The 26,138-nt window shown below is 38.7% G+C and overlaps 1 protein-coding gene across 1 annotated transcript in view; it reads left to right on the forward strand.

Annotated features, from left to right (window-relative positions):
• Positions 1-26,138, forward strand: part of LOC131771850 (dystonin-like) — a 97,640-nt gene that overhangs the window by 8,827 nt on the left and 62,675 nt on the right. The window contains exons 13-37 of the mRNA XM_066162162.1: positions 563-691; positions 978-1,040; positions 1,143-1,304; positions 1,598-1,702; positions 2,219-2,314; positions 2,653-2,778; positions 8,855-9,001; positions 9,216-9,278; positions 9,840-9,931; positions 10,245-10,371; positions 11,204-11,389; positions 11,820-11,945; positions 12,507-12,661; positions 13,190-13,328; positions 13,881-14,183; positions 14,954-15,037; positions 15,444-15,668; positions 16,730-16,870; positions 20,032-20,277; positions 21,134-21,226; positions 22,210-22,293; positions 22,916-23,061; positions 23,768-23,957; positions 24,434-24,748; positions 25,161-25,439. Coding sequence (XP_066018259.1) covers positions 563-691; positions 978-1,040; positions 1,143-1,304; positions 1,598-1,702; positions 2,219-2,314; positions 2,653-2,778; positions 8,855-9,001; positions 9,216-9,278; positions 9,840-9,931; positions 10,245-10,371; positions 11,204-11,389; positions 11,820-11,945; positions 12,507-12,661; positions 13,190-13,328; positions 13,881-14,183; positions 14,954-15,037; positions 15,444-15,668; positions 16,730-16,870; positions 20,032-20,277; positions 21,134-21,226; positions 22,210-22,293; positions 22,916-23,061; positions 23,768-23,957; positions 24,434-24,748; positions 25,161-25,439 — 3,822 coding nt within the window. The remainder of the gene's footprint in view (positions 1-562; positions 692-977; positions 1,041-1,142; positions 1,305-1,597; positions 1,703-2,218; positions 2,315-2,652; positions 2,779-8,854; positions 9,002-9,215; positions 9,279-9,839; positions 9,932-10,244; positions 10,372-11,203; positions 11,390-11,819; positions 11,946-12,506; positions 12,662-13,189; positions 13,329-13,880; positions 14,184-14,953; positions 15,038-15,443; positions 15,669-16,729; positions 16,871-20,031; positions 20,278-21,133; positions 21,227-22,209; positions 22,294-22,915; positions 23,062-23,767; positions 23,958-24,433; positions 24,749-25,160; positions 25,440-26,138) is intronic.

Consider the following 26,138-nt stretch of genomic DNA (forward strand, 5'->3'; position numbering starts at 1 on the left):
CATAATAATATTTTCCAAAAATACGAGCAATGTTTTCTAGAAGATCATTTCTTTACATTGAGCTCTCTGCTGTCTTCTTAAAATTAGGTAAATTAGATGTCAAAATGTCAAGGACTTTCCTTCTAGTTGCTTGAATGATTTATGACAGGTCTTTAACTTCATCCAAGAAGACGTTGCATTAATGTTCTTGTGGACCTGCACTCAATTCTGGCTGTTTTTGCCAATTTATGCTCGTTATTATTTACCTCTGACTTGCAGGTCTAGAAACTGTGAATTCGCACCCATGTTTCAAACTATGTCTTTTTCTCTTGAATTAGGAGGCTCTGAGTCAAACGCGCTTGTAGTTTGAAAGTGTAGTGTTCTTGTCATTACAATCTTCTTTCTGTTCGACTTTCCACTGTGGACTCTGATGGAAGAGTCAGAAACTGAAACAATACTTTCAATAATAGTATTAACGTTGCTAGTGGCTTCTGCTACAGATATTAAGTTACACATCCCTTGTTTTTACAGCCTATACGTAGATAGCCATTGACCTCCAATCTCGATGTCTTTTTTTGCACAGGACACCATCGAAAAGGAAGACTTTGGTCTGGATTTACCATCTGCACAGAGACACCAACAAAACCACCATGCTCAACACGATGCTGTGCTTGCCTTTAAAGACGAACTGGATAAACTTAAACAACTGGAGGTGAGATTTGTTTTGTGTTACTAACCGGGCGGAAAATGTTGTAAGAATACTGATAAATTAAGGGCGTCGTAACTATGAGGAAAATCGTTACGTGTCGTGGAAAACCAGTGCACTTGTAGTTCCGATACCTGAAGGAGCTAGGTCGGAAGGGATCTGGGGTCGAGGAGTGCCTTTGAGCGTTGTCTTGGTCAAGGAGTATTGATATGATGATTAGATGATGAGAGGATGAAATGTCTCATGTGTATCCAGTAGATATCTATTGACATATCATTCTGTTTTGACGCAGGCTGAAGACAGAAGTCTTAGTGAGAAGATCATTGAAATCCACGAAGAATACGCCGCTCTTGTGGTGCGACACTTTGATCTTACATGTCTTCTTTCTCTTTTGTTGTTGATCAGTGCGTCCAAATTCGAATTGTGTATTGATACATTATGAACTCTTATCTTACAGAAAAGTTCTGTGAATCGCATTAATTATCTAAAGAGTCTTGTGGAGTTTATGAGCGAAGCCACCAAAGAATTGATCTGGATGAACCAACGGGAAGAGCCCGAGGTCTCTCGTGACTGGTCCATCACAGATCACGACATTGAAGATCTTCAAGCACACGGAGAGGTATTGTAATTATGAGAGGAGCGGGATTGGGGCAGAGTAGGGAATGACGCTGTTGCTTAACCCTTTAACTCCCGGAAGTGATTAACTTGTAACTTCTCCTTATAGTAATCATGCATCATCCAGCAAAAAAGTAATGAGAATACTCAAACTTATCACTGAGAGGTTCTTATCTTGATCTAATGCCAAATTCTCCTAACTAATTTACCAGGAAATGTGTAACAGCTAGAGGGGATGAAAATAATCAGATCTTGGGAGTTCAAGGGTTAAACTTGTAAAATTTTTCATGCCCTTAGAATCTTGAATTTGATGTTCGAGACAGAGAACCTCACTACAATATGCTGCTTACTAAAGGAGAGAACCTGGTGCAGAGTGGGCACCCTGCGCCAGAACCAATAGAGGTGAGATTCATTAAGAGAAAAGACGGGGATCGTCACTGGTGGCCCTGTGACGTGAAAGAATAGCGGTGATTAGCGTACTTTTTTCTAGAGAATTGAATGTTTAGCAATTTACAATTCAGCGTTTTAGGGTGATGAGGTGGAGAGGTGTGAGGGCAAATCTTTGTGAGAAGGTTCGAACATGAACGGAGCTACTTATCCCTGCCGGAGTTTGCTTCTTCCCCGAATGGAATGATGGTCTTTTCCCTGGTTACCCCCAAAAATTTCGTCAGCTTTCTCTGAGTTTATTCGTAGACACCTCATATTCCCGGAAGGAGCTCCCTGCTTTGGATGCAAAGGGTCTTGCCTAAGAACATAAGGCAGTGACCCGACTATTTCGTACACCCAGACCTCTCGATCCGGAATCCAGCACGTTCGCCATTGTGTTGTTTTCAATTCAGAGGAAATTAATCACGAGAACTAAACAACGGCTTAAAAGTCTAGTAACGAGAGTGTTCGGCTGATATCTTTTCCATGCAGGCGTACCTGAATGCCATGCGCAGTCAGTGGTGGTGGCTTACTCAACTTCTCGTCGCCTTCCAGCAGCACGTGAGAAATGCAGAGATGTACCAACAGGTGTGGTTTATTCTGTACCATAATAATCTGTTCAACCTCTGATGTTAGTTTCTTCCAGCCTTGTGAGATCTTGCATTCTTATCGAGAGTAAACTGACAACATTCCGTTACTTTTCCTCACGTTTTGCTTGATCTATATTCTTTCGGTTCAGTATCTCTGCAACTGCGCACCTACCCCTCCCCTAACCCAACAAGAACCCTGACTTGTTATCAGTTGATTATTTTGGGAATAAGGGAGCGGTAGGTGCGCAGTTAATCAGATACTGACATGGATCAGTTTTGAAACGGTTTAAATGCATCTTAAGTTTCCTGCTTTTCCTTTTACTTGATTGCGTTTAGTATTTCCAAGACGCACATACCACAGAGAAAAAGATGATTCAGTTGATCGATCGACTGAACAGTGAATATGACGTACAAAACATATCGTCACGTGACGCAGCCGAGCAAGCTCTGAATAATCTGACGGTGAGTTGTTAATAAACAGCCCAGGTTTCTATGTGTTATTGACTCGGCGTGTGGTGAATATAGCAAGATATTCGCATGCCTCGCTTGGGTAGCTAATCAGAACACGTAATTCTCTCTATGCCCAGAGGCGGAGTCAGCTATATCTACATCAAAAAAATGTTGCATTTGGATTCGGCCTGTATCTTTCCTCCGCGTTCCTGACTCGAATTTTCTCTTACCTGGCATGCTAGGCGAGAAAAAGAAACAACAATTCGATTTGCGTTCGTCTCTTTTTCTGGGCATTCTAACCGCGAGCAGCGACTAAAGCAACTGGGGTGTAGTCTCGCTTGACGGGAGACGCTCCATCTGTCTTACAACTTAGTCCTGACTGACGATTCATCAAGAAATAAATCCTGTAATACTCTCCCGTACTCTAGTTACAATCTGGAAGCTACGAAAACAGGAGACCTTCAGGTTTTTTTAAAATTGTTAAAGAAGCTATGGAGGGGTAAAATAATCAAGTTGATAAGGAAATTGATTGTCTGAATGGGATCTTGACAATCGTGGGGTGTGCAAAGAATCAGTGAGGAAATAAAATGGTCAGTTGATTTTCTGTTACCAGTAAAAAGTTCATAGAATCAAAATGAGTGGCTCGTGAGAAAAACGATCATACTTCACTAATAAATGTGTTCATCACGATGGTCAACCGCAACTTTTTGTTCCAAGACGGCAATTAAAATTATTACACCCTGAGTCCGCCTTCCACCCATCTTCACAGACAATTATGCAGATTGCATTTTGCATTAATTATTTTCTATAGTTGGTTTTATAAACCTTCCTCTGATTTCTTTAGCAAGCGAATTATCAGAGTAAAGGGGATTTTTCCCGTGTTTATATAGCGCCATCTAAACACGAGGTGGGCTGGGAGAACCTGTGACAGCGGTAAACCGTGCTCAACTACTTTCTTTCAAACACGCATATCCACCAAAGAGAGCGCGCACGTTAAAACCGCTATCGTAGTATCTTGCATCCAGCATGCTCTGTGCGAATGCTTATAGTATCTGTAATCACAAAATGATCGTAAAAGGGAACTCATTGGTTATATTTTTGATATCGTAGTATTTGCATATAATTTCCGGCACCAGTTGAAAGAATAGTATATCCCGCGAAGAACGTGGGCATAGATGGAAAAACAAAAACCCTCTAGAATACACTCTATTATTGGAAAAAGATGATTTGCTGGTCTGGAATTTATAAGTTGACAGGTGGTTAACAATACCTAGAAGTCTCTAGCTTAAGTGCTGTTGGTCACATCTTACGTGGCGGTAACAGAAGGACAAAACTGTTGCATTAGAATAGCTTTTGTCTTCGTAAAGGTCCACTGGTGTTTAAACAAGTGACTTACGAAATTTGATTGTTGGTTAGTATTCTTAGTAACTACTGTGAACTATCTATTTGCATGATAAACAAAGCCTTTATCTTTTTCCATTTTAACTGTGGTGCATTTCTTAGCTGTTTGCTGCTCATGTATATTCGATTTACGAGAAATTGCATAATAGGCTTTTTAGAAAATATATTTTATTTCCAAAAACTTTTGCAAGTCGACCAGATGATTTTCACGCAATATCACGGTAATTCTTGCTTACTCTGACGTTACTTCGCGGTATTTTAAAATGCTCTCGGTGTTTATTTACACCCTTTCCGGTCTCTATTATTGAAATCTGATATTAAAAACAAATTGCGAGTAGTTTAGCATTAAAGTTATTAATATTTAATTTCGATAATTAAAATTCAAAATTTGCCTCTCTTTGTGAGTGTCTGGTTTCGAACTTTACGCGCGCGTATCGGATTTCCTGTCGAGTGTGGAAATAGTTGTTTGGAAGTTATTGCTCCAAGGTCCACTTGCATAACCAGAACAGGAAGCGTATTGATTGTACAGAGGGAATTGACGTCTATCACTGGGAACACTTGTTCACTGATTTTTTTAAAGTTAATTAGTGCAACTGACGGATTGATTTGTGGAGTGAGAACTCGTGACTGATGAATTGGATCCACGCAGGTTCAGTTTACACGTGCAAAGGCACACTTCTCAAACGTCAGATCCAGCCGTCTTTCCGAACAATGACTTATATGCAAACGACAACGACGAAGCTTTAGACGAAACAGATGCCGAAAGTGCTAGACGGCTTAATTTCTTTATCAAAACAGTCCTGGCAAGCTAGCCTTCGCGAAAGTTAAGAAATGTGCGTAGTTTTGCATTGGAATCCCATACCACTTCTCCTGTTCATTTTATTTACATCGGCGGCTGTCGCTTTCGTGGCGTTAATTTCACTTTTGTACTTCATTTACCGATCAAGGAACGAAAACAAATTACATGGACGAAGATCTGCAGCGGTTCCCATAAGAACAGCGCGCTTGTCGCGAGCATCTTTCCATAATCTTCTTCATCCAGTCTCTTTCGTAACTCAAATGATAAAGGGCCCTTGCACTCGTGTTTATTTTGCATTCAGACGAGCATTACACAGCGCGGCTACTGTAGTGAGATGGCGAACTTCACAGCAGCCGATCTTCGATCACGATCAATTAATTCACGACTCTCGCTGGCAAAGGTTTTTAAGAGAAAGAGTTCTCCCTGCCTCGGAGCAGGCAGTCCAGGCGGGAATTCCATTGGAAAACTTCCCGGTTGTCAGACAGTCACAAATGGGAACGATTATCGCATACTCTTTGGAATATATTCGCGATATTTTCGATCGAAAGATCGAAGAAAGAAGTGTTTCTGCACCCAGAGAACGTTATTTGTTGCTTCTGCGCGGACCAAAGACGGAAAGTGAGAAGGATCTAGAGCCAAAGTTTAAAGACGTCGTTACGGACATGCTTCAACTTAAGCAGGTAAACAGTTTTCCAAGATGTTCATCCAAAAAGACTGTTTTAAGTGTTTTGAACAGGTCGAAACGTGGCGAATGAACTAATATTAGCGACAAACACTGTGCTTAATTTGCATTCTAGAATAGTGTGCTTATGTCTGACTCCAGTTTCCGACAGCTTTTTTTTTTTTTCTTTTTTATCTCTCGATCTTTTAACTCGAAAATGTTGTTCGAGTGGAATTTTTAAATACTTGATATCGGTCGGACGAAGTGTTCTGAAAGTAAATTGGCCCATTTGCAAGACAAATTTATGGAGTTGTGTTTGGTAGTTTTCCACAGCTGGTTATTTTTAAACAAAAAAAACCCCGACGTGTCTCGCGTGATCAATTTTCGCCTGTTGTTAATTTCATACGGTGAAGCTTCAGGGGATCGAGGTCGACGTTACTAGAGCCGCAAGCGGTATTAAGTTACAAGTCAAATAAACGTTGAATTTGTGTCAATATTTGGCAAGAGTCATACTCACGAAGAAGCTTTCATTTTTTTAAGCCTAGTTCAAGGGAGAATCATGCGCTTCACTTCTCTGTCTTGTTTACAGATCTTTAAGTTTTATTTCTTTCGTTATTTCACTCTCCGATTAACTTACAGCTATATTCTTTGAGAAAATTTGACCTTCACAGAGGATTATAGTGTATGTCTATTCAAATTATTTAATTATGGCAAAATAAAATTAAGCTCAAAACTTGTGCTGTTGGTAAGCAAAAATTTTGTTATAAATATCATGCCTCTTCTTTCCTGAATGTTTACAGTTGGTTAAAGAAATTTCCAAGGAATAAATATATTTCAGTTTAAATGCATATTTCTGGTGTGAAATGTTTAGACATGCCACCAGTATGAATAAAATTTCCCTTGTTTGCTGTATCAAAATAAATTGAAAATATAGATGAAAACAAAGTAAACTTCAAATTCACAAGGAAACTTTTTAAAGAGTTGTTTTGGCATGGCTTGTGCTATCATCTGTTTACTATGCTGTAGCTGTTGACTTTTTTGTACACATCACATAAAAGTTTTGCATCAGATGTCAGCATGAGTTAAATATATTACTATTACAAAGTTGTGGAAGTATTATAAATATAACTGGTTTGGAAATTTACCAAGCTAATACTAGGTTTAACCACAACAAAATTTCTATTCATAATGATAAGGAAACACAAGCCCAGGTGATATTTTTGAATATGATGGTCTCAATACTTCACTGTCATCCACTAAAATTACTGCCTAAGTTTTCCTAAGGTGGACACTGTTAGTAAATCTTTCTTTCAAAGTGCACTGCTATGCATTTGATATTTTTATAGCATATCTTTTTGAAAATCAACATAATGGAGAGGGTTGGTATTGATATCTTATTTGTTTGTTTTAATCAAACTGTGATAGTTAACACACAAATTTACATTTTTTTTATAATTTCTCGCCAACAATTTGTGTAGACTACTGTTAGGTTGATTCTGAATCATTTCTTTAGACAATGAATTCTGCACATAATATTACTGGTTCTTTAATGATGCTTTAGACCATATACTTACAGATAGAGCCTTTAATGGCAATCACTCAGCCATTTGACCCTTTACATCCTTACATCAATATACTTCTCCTCAGGAACTTTTCTCTTAGCATTTCCTGAGGTGCTGTTTAGGAGAGTTTGTTCAACAATGAAGAGCTTCCTCCAGTGTTGATCATCTTGTTTACTCTTTTGACTTTAACGTGTGATGCAGAAAAATATTGTGGGGCTAAATTAAATACTAGTCACTCTTAAAGGGTTAACTGTGCACAATATGCATGATCACTGACAATTATGATAATAGTGGATTACAGATGGTGTCAGACTTGAACAAGAGTGTCAGCATCTCAGTCATTCCCTCCTCCTACCTTCTGTTCATGTTTCATCAGGCATATGTTTCCTCTGTATATCAAAAGTTAATCAGGCATGACTTCAAAAGGAAAGTTCTGTGGTAGGAAAGTTCTGCAACAAGAAAGTTCTGCAATAAGAAAGTTCTGCTCAATTATTATATTACCTATTGTCATTTTGAAGATAATTCCTTAAAGAATGTTATGTTATCTTATAAGTAGAAGAACAGCTTTTCCTTTTGCACTTTTAACACAACCAAGTTTTATCAGATTTCTTTCCACATGTTAGATTTCATCAGAATATTTGATCATACCAGAGTATTTGATCACTCCAGAATATTTGATCATACAAGAATGTTTGATCATATAAGTATATTTGATCATGTCAGATTAATGACTGAGGGGGTGGAGTGCCATAGATGACAATCAGCAATATAATCCAGTCCCCTTATTACTGGCCCTAGTTTGTTGTCTGTCAAGAACTGATTTATTGCTTTTCTTGCCTTAATCTTGCACATTCATCTCAGTATTTCTTAGTTAGTATTTTTCCTTGCAGTTTTATCTGATCCTGAGTGATTTTACCTTTCATCTTTTCACTTGTAATGCTGGTTCTGAGAATTAAATTCCACCTAAAGATATCTACACTGTTTAGCCTATTTTTACGATAAGCTTTTATTAGCCAACTGTTTAATTAAGAGTACAAAGAATGTGCAAATCAAGTACAAATATCCGGACTACAAATCACTTCTCTATTGCTTTGCTCTTCCTATCTTAGGAGAAATGCATACAAAGTAAATTAATTGAATGATTAAAAAAGAAAAACTCATTAGACATTTTGGTGTATGGTATTGCAGAATATTTTACATGTTGGTTGTATTTTGACAAGCTACTACTACTACTCGCGAAGGGGTCCTGCTAAGAGGGTTCTAAGTCTGTAACCTTCTCAGTTGTCCAGACATAGTGACAATCTTAATGACAAAATAACCTGGTGTGCCCTTAAATGTAAGGTGTTAATTTAAAACAGGTGTCTCAACTGGAAAATCCTACTCAAAGCAGTGGTATACCTCTTCAGTCAACTTTGACAACTCATTGATCACAGGATTCTATAGCATGTTCCAAAATGTGACAGTATTGTCATGTTTTATGCAACAAGTTACCATGCAAATTGATTGGGCTAAGATCCTTCAATTTTTTTTATTTTCTTCAGGGTTTCCTTAGGTCTTTATTAAATATACAGTTATTGGAAGAGGTTACACAATCTCAATCTGTTCTTTCAGGATGTTGAGAAACATTTTGTTAATTTTTTGATGTATTTTTAAAATTTCTTGTAGGAAATGAAGCAAGAACTTGTTGACTTCAAAGATGTCGTTAGCTCATTGCAACTTCTGAGTAAAAAGGTAGTTCCCCTGCCACAAAGAAAATCCAAATTGAAGGGCAAAGTTTTGGTTGATCCAGTGTGCAGTTACAAGAATATGCAGGTAAGAATGGTGGGCACTTTTTGATGCAGTGATTGGAATTTGTGACTTCTGTTTGAAGTTCCTAACCTAAGTTCTACACAGCTGAGTTATTAAGAATTTTTCTCAAACACTTACTATTTGGTGATAAACTTGATTTTGTCAGAAATTTGGGATTTCTTGTGCCATTAGATGGCCTATTATAAACACATGGTGTGCTATTTAATTTGCTTTTCAGAATGTTGTCAACAAAGGTGAAGAATGTCTACTCCTGGATAATTCTGAACATCATTCTTGGAAAGTATGTATTATTGCTGAAATAACTACTTTGAGTTAAATCTAAAGCAGTGATCAAGATGTTCTGAGAACCAACATACAAACAGTAAAACACAGACAAGCTGTGTGGCTGACTAATCAACAATCAAAGTACGTAGACAGAAAGAGAAACCAACAAACAATCAATGATCAACAGGTAAATAAACAAGAAGGACACATTGTTCACAGACAGATGTACAGGCAGCAGGATTGTCATTAGAAGGCGGTCAGAGGCAAAAACCTGCTGTCTACCTTGTGAATTTTGCTCAAAACAGAAAAGAAGTAAATTTAACTGATTGCAACATCACTGTCTGGCTAAAAAATGTGGAGCATGCCCCTCAACCCCTCAAAGAAAGGTGCACTGCAAATGCTTGGCAAGCAGAATTCAATTCAGCTGTCTACTAAGTTCAGATTGTGCATCTTTTACATTTTCTAATGACTACCCTGAACAGACAGACAGACAAGAAAAAATAAGGCATGTAGATAAAAACAGATGGATCACCATATCTGTTCTTTTTTTAATGAAAATTGTTGTACTCTTTGACAGATTACAAATGCCAGCAGTAGACAGTGTGAAGTTCCATCCGTATGTTTTGTTATTCCTGCTCCAGATGTGGAAGCTACAGAATTTTCCACCAGGTAATGGTCACATATTTTAACCTTCAACATAAAAAAACTTGGATTTTGCATGTGCTCTTTTTGGTAAGGAAGAACGTCTTGTGAGTGGACTCTTTGTGTCAGATCAGAAAATATTACCTTCTGACTAACCAAGCATTTGACCTGTAGAAAGAAATATCGTCTGAAAAGAAATTATAAAAAAATATATCACAATTTAATTAAAACAGACAAATAAGATATCAATAATTCAATCTCATTTATCACTTTTGGCAACCTTTAAAGATAGGTTTTTCTCCAGTATTGTTACAGTATTATTTTTTTTCTATTTCACCAGGTTAGAAATTCAGTATAAACATTTACTGACATTGTGGAGAACAAGACACTGGAATTTAAAGCAAGCCCTAAGCAAAGAACAAGTTTTTACGCAAGTGAAGATCATAAAATCCACTTCTCCTGAGAAGGTTAGTTGGTACAGTTTCTTGCTAGAAGGGATAACAAAGTTGGTGCAGGTATCATGAGCAGTGAAGGATAGGAGACTGGGACCTAGGCTCTAAGGATGATGGGTAGCGATGATCCACTCTCATGGAACTTCACCCTACTTAGGGCTGAGTTGACATTTTCCCTATTAGCCCCTTTACATAGTCACATCAATATGCATATTCTCCATATTGTTCTCTGTACATTTGCGAAGGTGATGACAAAGAGAATTTGTTTAACAATCAAGAGCTTGTTTAGTCGGTGATCAGTTCCTTTATTCTCATGACCCTATTGTTTGATTCAGGGCTGATATTGTAGGGAGAAATTAGATGCTGGTCACTTTTAGGAATTAAAGGACTGACACCAATCCTGGGTTAATTGCACGCAAAAATTTAATCTTGCCTTGGTAGTAAAACGTGTATCAAAGCTGATCAAATTTTGTAAAACTCCGGCTACAGTGTGAATGGATAATATTCATAGATCGCTTGTTAAAAATTTAGGTGTTTAGCTTGCCTATCACGCTGGGTTCCCTTTCATTGCACTGAAAAATAAAGTTTGTACCTGAGCTGGTAACACAATCGGGGTTAGTATCATTATGTTTTTTTTTTGGGTGCACTACTTGGCCATCAGTTTTTTTCCCCATGATGATTCCACTTTTTACTATAAGTATGTTCTGAACCTTTTGTTTCTAAGTGCTACATGACTTGGGTCTTGTCAGATTTTCTTGAAAACTCAGGTTTCAAACAGATACCAGAATATGAAGGTGTTCGATAAAAGTGTTTGCGTAAAAATCAGTGATCATTTCATTCTTTTCAGGGTAAGATACCACTTCTGACTGGATCAAAAGATGTGGAACAACTATGGAAAGAAATCCAAATGCCTGATGACCAGGAAATAGCTGGCATCACAGAACGGCTAGAACCAGCTTCTGTGTCATTGAATGAACATGCTATAGAACCCGAGACCATGTTTGAAACACAAACGGTGCCAACGCTTGACAAGGTGAAGTGAATGAAACAATAATTTTTCACTTTCAGAAGTTCTTCTTGGAGCAATTTCAATACTATGTGGAGAGAAATCCGAGATTGTCTTTCGATTGGCTTTTTTTCGTTCTGTGATTGGTCAACAGAATTCGCTCCACTCTCTCAACCAATCAGATGCAAAACTAAAACCAATCACGACTTGGTCGCGTTTTCCCGCGCCTTAGGCAATTTGGTCAGTTTTACTTTGAGTTGGCATAGGTTTTTCAGGGTAATTTCCTTCTTGTGATTGGCCTTTTAGATTACTTTGCTCTTCGTTTTACGACACTCAATCGAAAAGCACTCTAAACTTCTTTTGAACAAGTAAAACACATAAATCACTCACCAAAAAAAACACACACTACACACAACTTATTAAAGTTATTTAAATTTTGGATTTTTTTACCTTTCAGCAAAGTGCTCAGAGCACACTAAATGATCTTCTCGCGTGGGTGAACAGATCTGAAGAGGTCTTGAAAACAAAGTCACTTGAGACACTAAACCAAAGAAGCCTTTCCAGCACACTTCAGCAAGTTGAGGTGATTTAGTCTTTACTTGTACAGTGTGGATATATTGTTACGCAAACATGTGATGAAAATGCACGAAATCATCTACCAGTTATTGAAGCAATAGACCGCTCTTCCTATCGATTTACTGGTGTAATAACCCACACGGGATGTTGAGAGAATTTGAGAAAAGTTTGTGAATCTGGCTCGTGATTTTCAAACTTTTGGAGTGTTCTCCCTACATCCCAAAATTTTCTATAGAAAACCTGCGTGGTATAATTTGCTGTGAGATGAGGTTTCACAATTTTTATGGTTAGATGTGAGCAGCGGCAAACTATCACTACTTTTTTTTCCGTATACATTCATTGGTGCGTTTTGATTATCATAAATACAAGTAATGGATTTCAAAACGCATCAATTACAATCAATCACACTGAACCAATGAGCTGCACGTATATGAGCTCGAAGACATTCAACCTCATTGTCTGTATCGATAAGCAAACTTTAGAACGTTTATTCATCATGTGACATCTTTTACAACACGTAATTTTTTTTCGCTCCCTGACAATCATGGTGTACTTTGTTGCATTTTAGAAATTGCAAGAGGAGCAGAAACAGAGAACACCGCAGTACGACTCCCTCACACAATCCGTGGTGACTCAGATGGATCCTCAACTACAGAGCAAATTAGGTTTACTGTCAGAAAAATGGAGAAATGTTAAGAAAGAAGCTAACGGTTGGCACAAAATGTGAGTTGAGGCTGAATCAATTCTTAAACGCGTACTCTTCTGGCGAAATTCCTTTATGCTAATGCATGTTCCAGGAAGCGTTTGGACCCTGAAACGAGTTGCTCAAAATCCTATTGACACTAATTCAGGGTTGACTCCAAAATAACGATAACATATTGATGAGGGATTTCTATACAGAAAAATAAGTACTTCTGTGAATCCATACCATGGCCTTCCTGTTGCCTGGTGTTCTTTTACTTTGGATCTCTCGAGTTCTGTCAATCCCGTAATAACGTTCATCCTTGGGGCAATTCTCAATAGTGTCGAAAGTAATTCAGGATTGCTTCTTTTTTTTTTTTTTTTTTTTTCTATAATTTGGTCCGTGATTAGTCCAGAGAACCCGCGCCTCTCTCTCAACCAATCAGATGCAAAACTAAATTGTCACGTCTGAGCTCTCCTAAGCCTCCACTGAACGAGCTTAGCCGTCGAGTTGCCCTAGTAGAACTTATATTACCTATTTGTGCGATCGCACTCTTTTCCAATCGATAGGCTTGTGTTTTTGCTGAACATTGCTGAACTGGTAACAGATCTTGAAAACAGTTTGCGACGTGTTGAAGTGATCCTCATTCAACAGCCGGGACTTACTGCTAACTTGAAAGACATTCAGCATCAGACAAAAGTGATACAGGTAACCAGAAATAACTAGACTGTAATTTCTAGCTTTTTATTTTCATTTTTGTTTTTTTCTCTCTCCCTCTTTTCTTTCTTTTTTTTTTTTTTTTTGAGAAAAAGGAGTTAAGAAAACTTAACGTAACTTCAATTATTTCGTGGCAAGGTAGTCTTTAGGTAAATCCAGTCATTCTGATTGGTTTTTACTTCGTCAAAATTTTGTCATACGAAGCGTATCCACGGAAACGGTCATAAGCCGCCTATTTTTTTTCTCGAAAGCTGGAAAATCCAACATAACCAGTTTGGTCCGAGTGCCATACAATAAACTACCAACTAACCTTGCTTGCTTGAGTTGTACTGAGGAATATCGGCCCTCAGTTGTTTCTGCTCGCACTTTGCTGCGCCTGGTATGCACTACCACGACTTCGCGCCAATATTCCCCAGTGCGCCAGTGCGGCTCGCAGGTTCGTTTACTGAAAAGTGAATGAATGAATGAATAAATTAATTAATTAATTAATAAATTGATAAATGTTTAAACTCTTCTTTTCCTTTTTTATTTCTTGATCTATAGGAAATACTCCAGACCGAAATAGAACCGAGGAAGGACAAAACGGACGACATTCGAAGATCGCTGCCCGACCTCAAGGAATTTGATAAGGCTAGAGTCCAGGCTGTTCTCGAGAGATGGGAAGCAGCTCGGAACGAGATTGATAATCGTCTTGGGGGCCTGGTGAAAGCTGAACACAAACTGGAGCAGTTTCAAGCTGGGTTGCAAAATGAATTGGACTGGTTGAAGAGAGTCGAGGAAAAAGTCCAAGACCGGGGCTGGAATACCGACCCTAGTAATGCTGAAAGTGTTATGGAGGAATTCACAGTGAGTCTAAAATGCTTATTATGCGCCTGAAGGCATGAAAATAATTAAGTTACAAGGTAGAGCAGATTTCAATTGAGCTTCGAAGAGCCAAAACCAAAGTTGTCACTACCAATCAATAAAAAGGGTTAACATCTTCATTAACCAATGGGAACTCAAAGTAAACACAGGCAACCTGCTTGAAGCGCGGGAAAACCCTAAGCAACGGTGGGATTGGTTTTAGTTTTCCATCTGATTGGTCGAGAGAGTAGTGCGAGTTTCTTTCTGAACCAATCACAGAGTGAAGGGAAGTAAAATCATAGCAATCCTGGAACACTTTCGACACTCAATTGCAATTGTCTTTTAGTTCATATGAAGAATTCATTATCGTTTTGAAAAACTTTCAATCTTCCTTCGTACGATTTGCAAGAAGACTTGTCGCCATATATTCCAGCAACTGAGTAACTTTTCAACACTTAACCTTCCAAGATCTGATCAGACAAGTAATTCTCCTTTGTAGGTGATCATCAAAATAACACCCCTAGCTGATAGCAGTTCGTTTTAACATCGCTTGTTTGCTGGATGATCTATCGGACTATCGAGGAGAATTTACATTTTATCAATTCCTGGTGTAAAAAAGTTAGATGAACACAATATCCGTCAATTAGGAGATCTTTGTTGAGGGATGAATGGCTTTGCAATTTTTGTTCATGATGCAATTCTTTTTGCTTACAAAGCTATGGCTGGAAACAAAGCAGAAAACTGAATCGAGATTTTCAAATTTGTTGTTTTAGTCTCTCTACACGGATATCCGAAGCCAGCAAGTACCAATCAAAACTCTCTGTACTGTTGGACATGAATACACAGATGAATCACAGGTGAGCGGGGACTTGGGTCAGATTAGTAGGAGACTGGCTAGTCCTCTTTCATTTAGCTTGAATTATACGAAGCCCGTCTTCACTCTATGATCAAATCTGAACACGAATTCAATTCAATATTACAAGTTTGTAGAGGGAGTTTTACTTCCTAGTTACTTTAATTCTTTAATTCCTATGATCTGATTGTTAATTCTCCCCTCTGGTTGCTACACATTTCCTTGTAAATTAGTCACAAGAATTTGGTGTTAGGTCAAGATAAGAACTTCCACCTGATAAGTTTGAATATTCTCATCGCCTGTTTGCTCGTTAATGTATAGATGTGAAAGGGAGAAATTACATGTTAATCACTTGTGAGAATTAGAGGAGTATAGCTTAGTACTGAACTCTTTTTGGTGTTTTTTGCTAGATGTGGGAAAAGAACCTTGAGGACTATCGTCACAGCCTGCATCACCTGCCAGAGTCCCGAGAAGCTGTCAACCCCCTCCTGGAAAGTGCGCAGAAGGGCCGAGAGGAAATAATATCATCCCTGATGAGTATGAACGCCCGATACGAAAAACTCTTGAATGAAGTGCAGCTTGCCATGGAGAACCTTGTGGAGACCTTGAAAAGACACGGAAAAGAACACAAAGAAGTGAGTCGGTGCCTTTCGCAAATTAATCCTACTCTTTACCTCACAATTGACCTTACAAAATGCACGACTTTTATTGCCCGATTATCTTAACGAATATTTACTTTATTTACTCTAACTCTGTACTGTCAGTAGATTGTGACAAGTTGAGGTTGTTCTTCAGGAGGTATTTATCTTTGACACCTCAACAGACTGCGCCGCTAATGGTTCATAACCACTTGTTTCTTTTAACGCCTCTCTTAAATGCGGCTTGACTGCGTTTAAAATGCCGCGTTTGGATTAATCCATGGCGACACCTTTGGTTTGCTATGATTAGCCTAACGAGAGCCTTAGGCGGTCTTTCATAGTTGTAATTTTTCTCCAAATTGCAGGTTTCTTTCTCTAAAAGTTATGGCATTGTTTGACACTCTACTTGTGGCAGAAGTCGACTCGCACAAAAAATCGGATACGACATTTAGCCTTAACTGTGAGCGGTTCACGAAAGCTCGAGCTGCCAAGAATCTAAAAAAGACCCTTCGTTTTCTGCTTTGTCCAAGCTTTTGCTGATTTTTTTGTATTAGAACTTTTTTTTTTTGTCTGTCTCCTCTTCTTCCATTATCGTAATGGGATAAGCTCACCATGCGTTCCAGTTTTTGAAATATTCGGTAACAAAAAGTAATCTTTTACAAGGGAAACACATTTGTAAGTGTTACATATCTGTACATCTGTATTTAGTTTCTTGAAAGAAAGCGTCGTTGTTAAATAACATATTGGTATCCAGAATTTTACAAAGTTAGTCATTCGAAACATGACATAAACCTGGACATGTGATCACCCTTTTAAATGATTAGGGTAATTTTTAATGCGATTATAAATTTTTTCGTTGCTATACTGGTTAACCATTGTGCGCGCATTAATCTCATTTATTTTTCGTATTGTTTTAATGTGAATGGCGTTTTGGATTAAATCAAAATCGCACATTGTCGTGACAACTGGCATTGTTAGGTTCACTGTGCGAAGGTCACCCAACATTGGCGTGACGTTCAGTCATACCTTTTTGTGACGTTCGCTTTGTACTTGTTCAGGTTGAAGAGGCCTGCTTACAGTGGTGCACCTCGATACAGCACTTACTTGACTGGCTATCCGACACAGAGAAAATCCTGCTGACGCAATCAGCCTCCCCCGCAGATGTCAAACAATTAGAAGAGCAAATTGAAGAACAGAAGGTAAGATCAACATGATAATGATAGATCACAGGGAAATCGTGTCCTTTAAAGAGGATAAGTGGCAATAAATTTAAAACTTTCTTAAGTTAACTCTCGTAAGTGTAAGATAGAGAGAAGTCTCTTGGTTATGATCCTCGGCTCTGGTCAATATGTGTCCGTCGCTAGTTTGACTCTCCTTGTTCCAATTGGTTTATCATTGCCTTTCCTTTGTTTTCCTGTCTTACTTACTTAGTGATTGAATTTGATGGGGTATGAAAAGGCTTATGAAAGAGCTAACAGTCTGAGTGTAAAACGTTGAATAGCGCTCTTGTTTAATGGAAAAATCCTGGATTTTGGACTTCGGAAAGACCGCCTTGGCATAGTACTACACTGAACAATTTACGCGAAGGACTGTCACTTGATTTGCGTAATAGCGAGGTCCAGGACAAGTTCTAGCATCTAGTGACAGTGACGTGATGACGGGTTTTTTACCCCAGCGCTTAATGAGTGTCTCTTTTGAGAATAGTTTCTTAAACGACGTAAATTATAGAATCAATTTTTAACGGGGAAGATCTCATTTTCAAAATACTCTCGCTAGATGAAAGGGTAATTACGCCAAAACTCAAGTGCTCTTAGATTTTCGCCATCAGCTTTTGAACAGTGGAAGTCTTACAGATTTATTTGCACCTTTGGCGTGGGACTTTGCCCCTGTTTTGAGAGCCACTGGGCCGAAGGTCAGAGTCGAATTTGGCGGTAAATGGACTGGTCCCATAGTGCTACACTGCGCATTGTACTTGGCTTGCTTTCATTTGATTGGCTGCACAACAATGTGAGAGTTCTTGCCTACGTGAAAGGTTTTGGTTGAAAAAGTCTCCTAAGAATCATCGCATATCCTACTTTTCATTATCAACCACAGAGTTAGAGTGACAATTTAAGGTATACCCATCTTTCCGCATGGCAGTGCATGTATTACTCGACTCTTTGACAACATGTGACTTCTCCATGGTTTGTCAGCGAGAAGCGGGATCTTGATAGAGAAGTTAGTTTCCAGAAGTTAGCAACCAGAATGGAGAATTACGAAGTGGATCGACGGAATAAACAAAATTAGAAGAACCGTCCAGTCGCTCAGTGGGGTGTAATCCATAGGCTGAAAACTGAGATTTACTTTACATTCTTAGAGATTTGAGTCTGGAATAAAGGCTGAGGAATTAATTAGTAAGAGTCTTAACTAACCGTTTGTTTTGTGAATTTTTTTTAGTTCTTTTGACGAGAAGGCTTTTTGTAATTATTCTTTCTGCCACAGTTCATTCATAGGTTGGAATCTTACATCCAAGGAAGTTTTTAAAATAAATTTATTTTCGGTCAATGGTCCCTTGAGACCAGTTCCTTAAGAAAGCCAAACGTTTTCGCACTAATCTGCATGTAATCAGCAAACAGTCGTTTCTGGTGATTTTAATAATCACGGAAAACAAACACGTCGCCTGTCGTAATCATGATTGAAGTTTAGCACAAGGAAGGTTCCTTGTTCTCAGAGAGCTAGTGAACAGACGCGAAAACGCGGTTGTGAAGACTGAACTCGTTTAGTCAGCTCTCAACCACAGAAATTACGTCGAGAAATGTTCTTCAGGATTTTAAACAACGTCGATTATTCGATTCGTTGGTGTTGAAGATTCCAGTGGAGAGAAGGACGCGATGTTTTGTAACTTGAAACCCAGGTTCGACAACTTCTGTGTTCCTTCCTATTTAACGGCTCTAAGTTGGTGTGAATTGTTCCGTAATTGGTAATTTTGATCGCTGCAACCGCGGAATAGACCTCGTTCAGCCTAAGTGTACTTGCTCGATTGTTCGGAGACGTTCTCTACACTGGTCTGTTTAGTACATCGCTGAGTACGAAATTCAGATCAGCGAAGTTGATGAATTTATTATCTAAGCCGTCTCTTTGTGTGACATGGTGAGGTCGCACTCTTCTTTCGAACAGTAGCGTAAATGCGCAAGCAAATCAAGTTAAAATATGTTCATCAGACGCTTGTTTGCATTACAGGAGAACTCAAGGGCTGTTTCACGTCATTAGGGTGCTGCTTGCTTTACTCTTGAACTGCAAAAAACTTTGTTTAACTTTTCGCGAGACTTATGTCTACATTAGACATTAACTTCGATAAGTTCCCTTTGAGCATCGTATTTAATCTCTAAATCGCTGCAATTTCACGCTAAATCCACTATGAATTAACTTGAAGTTTTGAAATTTATTTGCATATCAATGAAATAAGAACAGTAGCATTGACACAATTTTTGATCTAGCGACCTTTTGCCTCTAGGGTGCCTTTTAACTAGTCCTTCAGAACAGTGCATTGACGTAAGAGGGGCCTTGAGAAATTGGCTATTATTTTTATTACGTTTTTCATCCCGTATCCACATTCCATTAGTACTAATTAGATAATCCAATTACTTTTGAGCACTATCGATCACTTCCGAGGGTTAGATTGTTATTGTTAAAGATGTTTATCATTTGTTGTGTGGATCTTGAAAAAATCCGCCAAATTTCGCAGTTCCTTACTTAAATCCCTTTCAATCTTTTTCATCCGTAGTCATTCCTGTACTGTCATAGTATTTACTGTCTCCTTTTGTATTTTCCTGTACTTCAGAGCTAATATTTTCTAGTTTCCTTCAAGTTTAAAGTTATTTTGCACGTCAGGAAACATTACTTAACGATATCGTGAACATACCAACACGTAAGACCTTTATTTTTTCTCGAATTTATTGAGCAGCACGTCATGCCAACATCTTCGTGCTAACCGCTTTAATAAGTACTTGAAGACCTAATTGTGCAACAAGCGAAATAACTAACTACCAAAATCATTCAAAACCTACTTTACAATTCACTACCGAAGGAGCTCCTAAGATAAAAGTTTTCTTTGGCACTTAAGCGTTCAGAGGCGGTGATTTAGTCAGTTCTTAACCTTCAACTCCCATGACCAGACAAAATTTCTCTTTACAATATCAGTACAATATAGAGCAGACAAGCAATGAGAATAAGGGGATTTTTAGTTGATCCAATACCAAATTCTCCAAACTAACATCATACGAATGGTAATGCAGACAGTCAGGAGAATTACTTATGAGATCTTGAGACCTGAGGAGTTAGAGAGTGAAATTAATTAAATATTGTTCTTTTCCTCATCCAGCGATTTACCAAAGCAGTCTATGAGAGGAAGAAACCGGTGGAAGTTATGCTCGAGCAGAGCAAGCAGTTCTTGAAAGGCAGCGGTCAGCTTCTATCGCCCACGAAGAAAGCCGAACTTGACTCGAAGATGAGCATATTGGAAGCGAGGTGGGGACGACTGCAAGCTGAGCTCGACAATCGGTACATGAGACTTGTGAGGATCCACGAAAAGCTAACGAATTTTGAAGAACTGTTGCATCCTTTCTTGGTATGGTTTGTGTTATTTTTTAAAATTATTATTATTATTATTTATTATTTTTATTTTTATTTAAAAAATTGCATCAAAAAATGGAATATTTCCAAAAAATGTTTTCAACTTATTTTTTTACCTCACGAACGGTCCTCAATGTTTTAATCCGTTTGTGGTCGGCGAGTGCCTAAGCTTTGGCTTCAATGATTTTAGATTTTTTTGCAATCAGCCAGTGATGTTGGCTCCTTACCAAGTAGGGCACTAAAGAAGGAGACAAAATTTGCATGGTGGAGCCAAAGATAAATGGATTTGAGATAACATTTGACACCTAACGCATGGAAAACAAAGAGGACAGCGGGATGACTTATCAGCCTCTTTGCAATCGTACTCTTTGTTCTTCAGTCGCAAAATGGAATTTCGTGCATGCTTTTTCTTGCTTTATCACACACATCCCTTTGCTTGTAAAGCAAAGAAAGTAGAGATCTTTAAAAGATGCCCTTTTGATGATAATAGCTCTATAGTATTTTGAAAATTTAGGTTTAAAATGTGAATGTATGCCCCGTCACCATTTTGTGTATCTTAAACCATTTCGCAGATATTTCTCAGGGCTGTCAACTTTAATCCTTATTAAATATTTCCATTTGTGTTTACTTTTGGTTTATCGTTGTCTTTTTTGGTGATATTCCTTTCTTATCAAGCGAATTACTTATAGTGTATGATAGCTGCAATGCGGCAAAAATTGATTTAAAGCATCATGATCTGGCTGCAGTAAAACAAAACCCGGAACAAGATTTGGGCGTTAAGGGCGATCCTCTCACAGTTTCAGTTCTTGCTGTATTTGTTCATTTGAGTGAATTTCGTAATCTGTTTTCAGGCGTGGCTCAAGAAAGCAGAGGATCAGGCCAGTGCGATTCTCCTGGATGCCAAAAATATCCAAAGAGCCCAGGACAAACTTCTCATTCACAAGGTTTGTGTGCTCCTATGTAAAGAGATTTAGTTCATTGAACATGGCTTTCCATCAAGATAACGGAACAATGAAATAATGTTAAGCTTCATTTTCCATTTTATCCAGTTTCCGGATTCATTGTCTATACTTTGTGATTGTAACCTTCGATCTTTACCCGTAAATGAGAGATAAGAGTTTGTCCTCTCTTCATTCCGCTGGGTATGTCACGTAACAATTTTCTTAGTCACGCAACACCAGTAAAACATTGTATCAAATATGTGTTTCGATATTTTCCTTCAACCAAGCGGCGTGAAACACGTAAATGTTCAATCAAATATTAAGAACCTATTCATTCTTCTTAATGGATGAGGTAAAAAAGTCATTTCAAAATTAAGAAGAAAGTACTTCCTCAGTACCGCACCAATAACTATTGATGCGTAAGAGGTCAAACAATTTTTATTTTCATAAGGATTATTCTCAGAAAAGAATGCCTCACTCGGGTGGAATTTAGAGATTTTCACGCGGATTTAAAGATTAATTCAAAAATTCATCAGAAATATTACAGCCGTTTTTCCGCTTTCAGATATTCCGCATAGAGATGCATCTTTCACGAGGTGTTTTTCACCCGCCAATATTTTCGCTACCAATAAAACTAGGGCGAAGAGTAATTCTTCATTTTCCCTCTTGACTGACGTTCAAAGCGACACTTGAAAGTTTTGAATAAGGAATTTTTCCATCTTTTTTTATTTTCTTTTGAATTGATAATTTTTGTATGCGTTTTGGCGCGTTTGACATTTTTATAATGCAAATATTTACCGAAGAAAGCTTTTTTTGGACGAGTCACACATAAAGGGATTAATTTGGGTTTGTATCTTTTTATCGTTTGATCCACGTTTCTTAAAGGCCAAACTAAATTACAGTGAACAATAGGCTGACCTTGGAAAAAGGTAACTTAATATTCGCAATACAATCATGTTTTTAAAAATGCTTTCGTTTCAATGTAGCATTTTGTCGACGACGTGAAGGATCACGAGAAAGACTTAAAGGAGGTAAACCAAAGTGGGGAGGACTTCCTACACGAAGCAAAGGTGACCATTTTTCTTTATATTTTGTAACAATTGACTGCTAGGAAGTGTGACCATTGATTGCAGACCTGTGTGTTACAGTGACTCATTGGCCGGTTTGCCGTGAGTGAAATTGACTTAGAAACCCAAACATTTAAATTTATGCGTTATTTGAGTACTATCTTCGGTGGTGTTTAAGAGTTTTTAAGGGTGGCATCGGTCTTAACCTTTTTAGATGTGAGTCTTTATCAAGCCTAGCCACCAGTATTTGTCAACCCAGTTTAATGTTCATGACTTGGCAACGGTATTATAGTTTTTTATTGCATTGTGTTCATTGCACTTCCCATCCGATAATAACTATTCATGACATTATTCAAAGTCGGAATTGTTGAGTTAGAAGGATTCGTGGAGGATTCTGTTCATTCTGTACACCCCAACTTTTCAGTACCTAAATGAACGTCTGCAGTCTCTTGGATGAGCGCGTTTGACTAAAGTTTGCCTATGGACACTCATTGGGAATGTACTTTGTGGGATTATATTTTCATAGCAGTTAATGAAGGGGCCTACTTGTCGTCCTCATGCATTTGCAGTTGTAAGAAATGTGTGAGCCGGTTTCAACGTGTTAGCTCTGTTTTATTTGTTTTAGGTTTTCCACGCAGAGCTCGAGCGTTCTGTTGCCACATTAGAATCCACAGATGTTGCATCGCCGGCGCAAGTTAGTATAGCGGTCCCTAATGAAAAGTCCTGGGTACTAGAGAACAAGCTTGCTGATATTAACGAGCGCTACAGCAGGTAAAGAGTAATTCCTTTCACATTTTTTTGTTTTCTTTTGATTTCTTTGGTGTTTTTTTTTTTGGCATCTCAGTTTATCCTCTATAAAAAAAAATATTACAAATCGCACAACCTTTTAGAAATTTACGCAAGTCAAATCTTGATTGCTTTTGAGGCATTACTGATTGCAAGATCTCTTTACAATTCCACGTGTTGCATTTCATGTCGCATTTCGCAGTAAGTAGAGTCATTTTACGGCCCAGTTGTTGACGCTTGAATCGGTATGACAGTTCAATATTGGGCCGGTCCCCTGCGTTGTGTTCTTTTGTAACACCCTAGCCTTCTGCCCCAGGGGGAACTTGAGAAACTGCGGTGATTACATTCGATAGTCTAATGTACCGAAGGAGGCAATTCTCTCTGTCACCACATGCCAGTGAGGCTAGGATAACCCCGGAAGTTACGACCCACCAGGCTCGAAACAGTTCGCCCTTTACACCCCATCATCAGTACGCAAATTCTCCATACTGTTCTCTATACATTCCCAAGATGCTGATAAGGAGAATTTTTTAAAAAACCAATAGCTTCTTTAGTTAATGATCATTTCCTTCATTCTCGTGTCCAGACGATTTGATTCAGTGGTGAAATTGTCAGGAAAAATTAGATGCTAGCACTCTTAGGGGTAAAAAGATGAATATTTTGCGACTAAGACATTTTCTCCCCTTCGCAGGCTTCTTTTGCTGATTAGTGAACAAGGAACTATCTTAGACCGATCATGGCGGCAATTGCGTGAGTATGACAGTCAAGCCACACAGGTGTTACCCTGGTTGAACAAAGCAGAGGACACATTAGCCCGGTACATGGCGCAGCCTGTGAAGTCAGATCCAACAGCTATTAAACAGCAAATCACTGAACTGAAGGTAACTGGAAATGATTACAGAAAGCGTTGCAATGCAGCTATCAGAACAAAGATGAAATACCAATACGACTCAATGGGAGCGTACAGTATAAAGATGCTATCTTAAGCGCGGGATAACGCAAGGAACAAAGTCGCTCCGTGGTAGAAGGGGCGCTATAGAACATAGCCAATCAGAGAAGACTATTTTGTACCACGTAGTAAAAATAAACCAATCATATGTCCGGCTTTGCATATGAATCGCGAAGATGGCGATTTGATTTTTTTTGATTGGCTGTGTCCCCGCATACTATTTCCATCCCACTGGCTCGGAGAGTGTCTCGAGTCAGACCAATCTCAACGCCACATTTCCAGACATATTCTTTGCGCGTCAAGCTTTTAAAAACCTCTCGACCACGTGGATAACGAAGTGGGTGGGGTAATTGAAGTGTTAGCACGCCTCACAGGTTGTTTTCCTCGTTCTGATTTGTCTTTCGTCAGGTTCTGCAGACAGAGGTGAATTTACATCAGGCGGAGATCGTAGCTGTTGGGGTACTTGGCCACAGTGTCCAAGGATTGATTCGAACGCCCGAGTTTGAGCGAGGGAAGACGATAAGCCAACGATATGACGAGCTGTGTGCGAACATCAGTGTCTACCAGGAAAAGTTGCAGGCAGCGCTCACCACCTCACAGAACTTCAAGGATGGATTAGATGTTGCGATCAAGGCTCTGACTGAACTTAAGAAACAACTTGACAAAGTTACACCCGTGTCACGCAATCTGATTGAACTCAGGAACCAGGCGCAGCGGTTTAAGGTAACGCGACTAACAGAACAAGAACTTATGCTTCCAGAAAATACTTTTGCTGGACACAATTTTCATTCTTTTAGCATTGTTTCTAAGGTTTGAAGAATCCAATTCGAGAAACAACGTATACATGCCGTTACGACTTTGCCTCTTAATCCATGAACCCACAAGATATAATAAGAAACTCTTAATTATATCTACTTTACATAGCTATGTAGGTTGAGTTAGAAAACTTGGTTTTATAGCAGATGAGTTTGTTTATTTTTGTTAACTCTGAAACTTAGTTGAGAATTCAAGAGGTAATGTTTTGAATCTTAGCCGCAAACGTCGTGTTATAAACGGATTAATGTCAGTATATGAGCAACAGCGCATCTACCCTCACCCTAACCTAACATTAACCCTAAACTTTAATTTTTTGCAGATTCTTCAAGTGGAAGTCAACCGAAACGGAACCTCTGTGGAAGCTCTGAACGAAATGTTTAACTCGCAGAAGAAGAAGCAGAAAGAATCCAAATTGAAACAGCTCAACAAACTCTGGGTTGAAGTGTTGGAAAGATCTGACAATCGTAAGGAAGAACTCAAGAGTGTGTTTATCATGATCGCAAAAGACTTTGAACGCTGGGAACTTGGTATGATCAAGAGGCTCGACGCCGGCGAACTGGTGACTAGTGATATCCTGGTGTTTGAGGAGAAGTTACAGGTGGGATACGTGTGATACTTTGTAACACAAATGAACAATTGGGCTAAGTTGCTTAAGAAACTGTGGCACTACGTCGGCTTAGGTACTACAAGGTAATTTGGTTTTATCAAATTAGTCAATGATGTAAATTTGCCATCGTTCAAGAATTTTAAAGCTGACATTTCAAGAGTTAACCCTTTGTCTGAGCGAAATGTCAGCTTTGGAAACTCCCAGCGCTTGCTGATTTACACTTTCAACTCAATTGATAAAACCAAAATACTTTTTATCACATTCCGGTTGCCCTAAAGCTTTTCGACAACCCTGACTGGTGTGCCTCTCACTGTCGTATGATCTGTTTTTACGCTGTAATCCTTATTTAAAGACAGAGTGGTACACCAGAGGCTTCGTTAAAAGCGGTCTACCGCCGTCTGTTGAGCTTGCTATTAGGTTCTCATGCATGGGTTTTGCTTGTGGCCATTTTCCGGGCACAGCCCCCTCCTGTTACACCTTTAGTAGCCGCTTGTGGAAAAACTTGGTGAAACTCCTGGATACACGCTATGCTGTTCTACTCGAAACTTTTATTTTTACGATAAATGAAATCTACATCTTAGCAGCTCGAAATCCTAATTTGAATTTACCAGATACTCCGGGAAGGTAAGATGGCTTTGCTGCTGATCTTGTACAAATACCCCTACTTTCGCCTCAGATAAGAATGGGCAA

Source organism: Pocillopora verrucosa, chromosome 2 (assembly GCF_036669915.1).
Source record: "Pocillopora verrucosa isolate sample1 chromosome 2, ASM3666991v2, whole genome shotgun sequence".
Taxonomy (NCBI): Eukaryota; Metazoa; Cnidaria; class Anthozoa; order Scleractinia; family Pocilloporidae; genus Pocillopora; species Pocillopora verrucosa.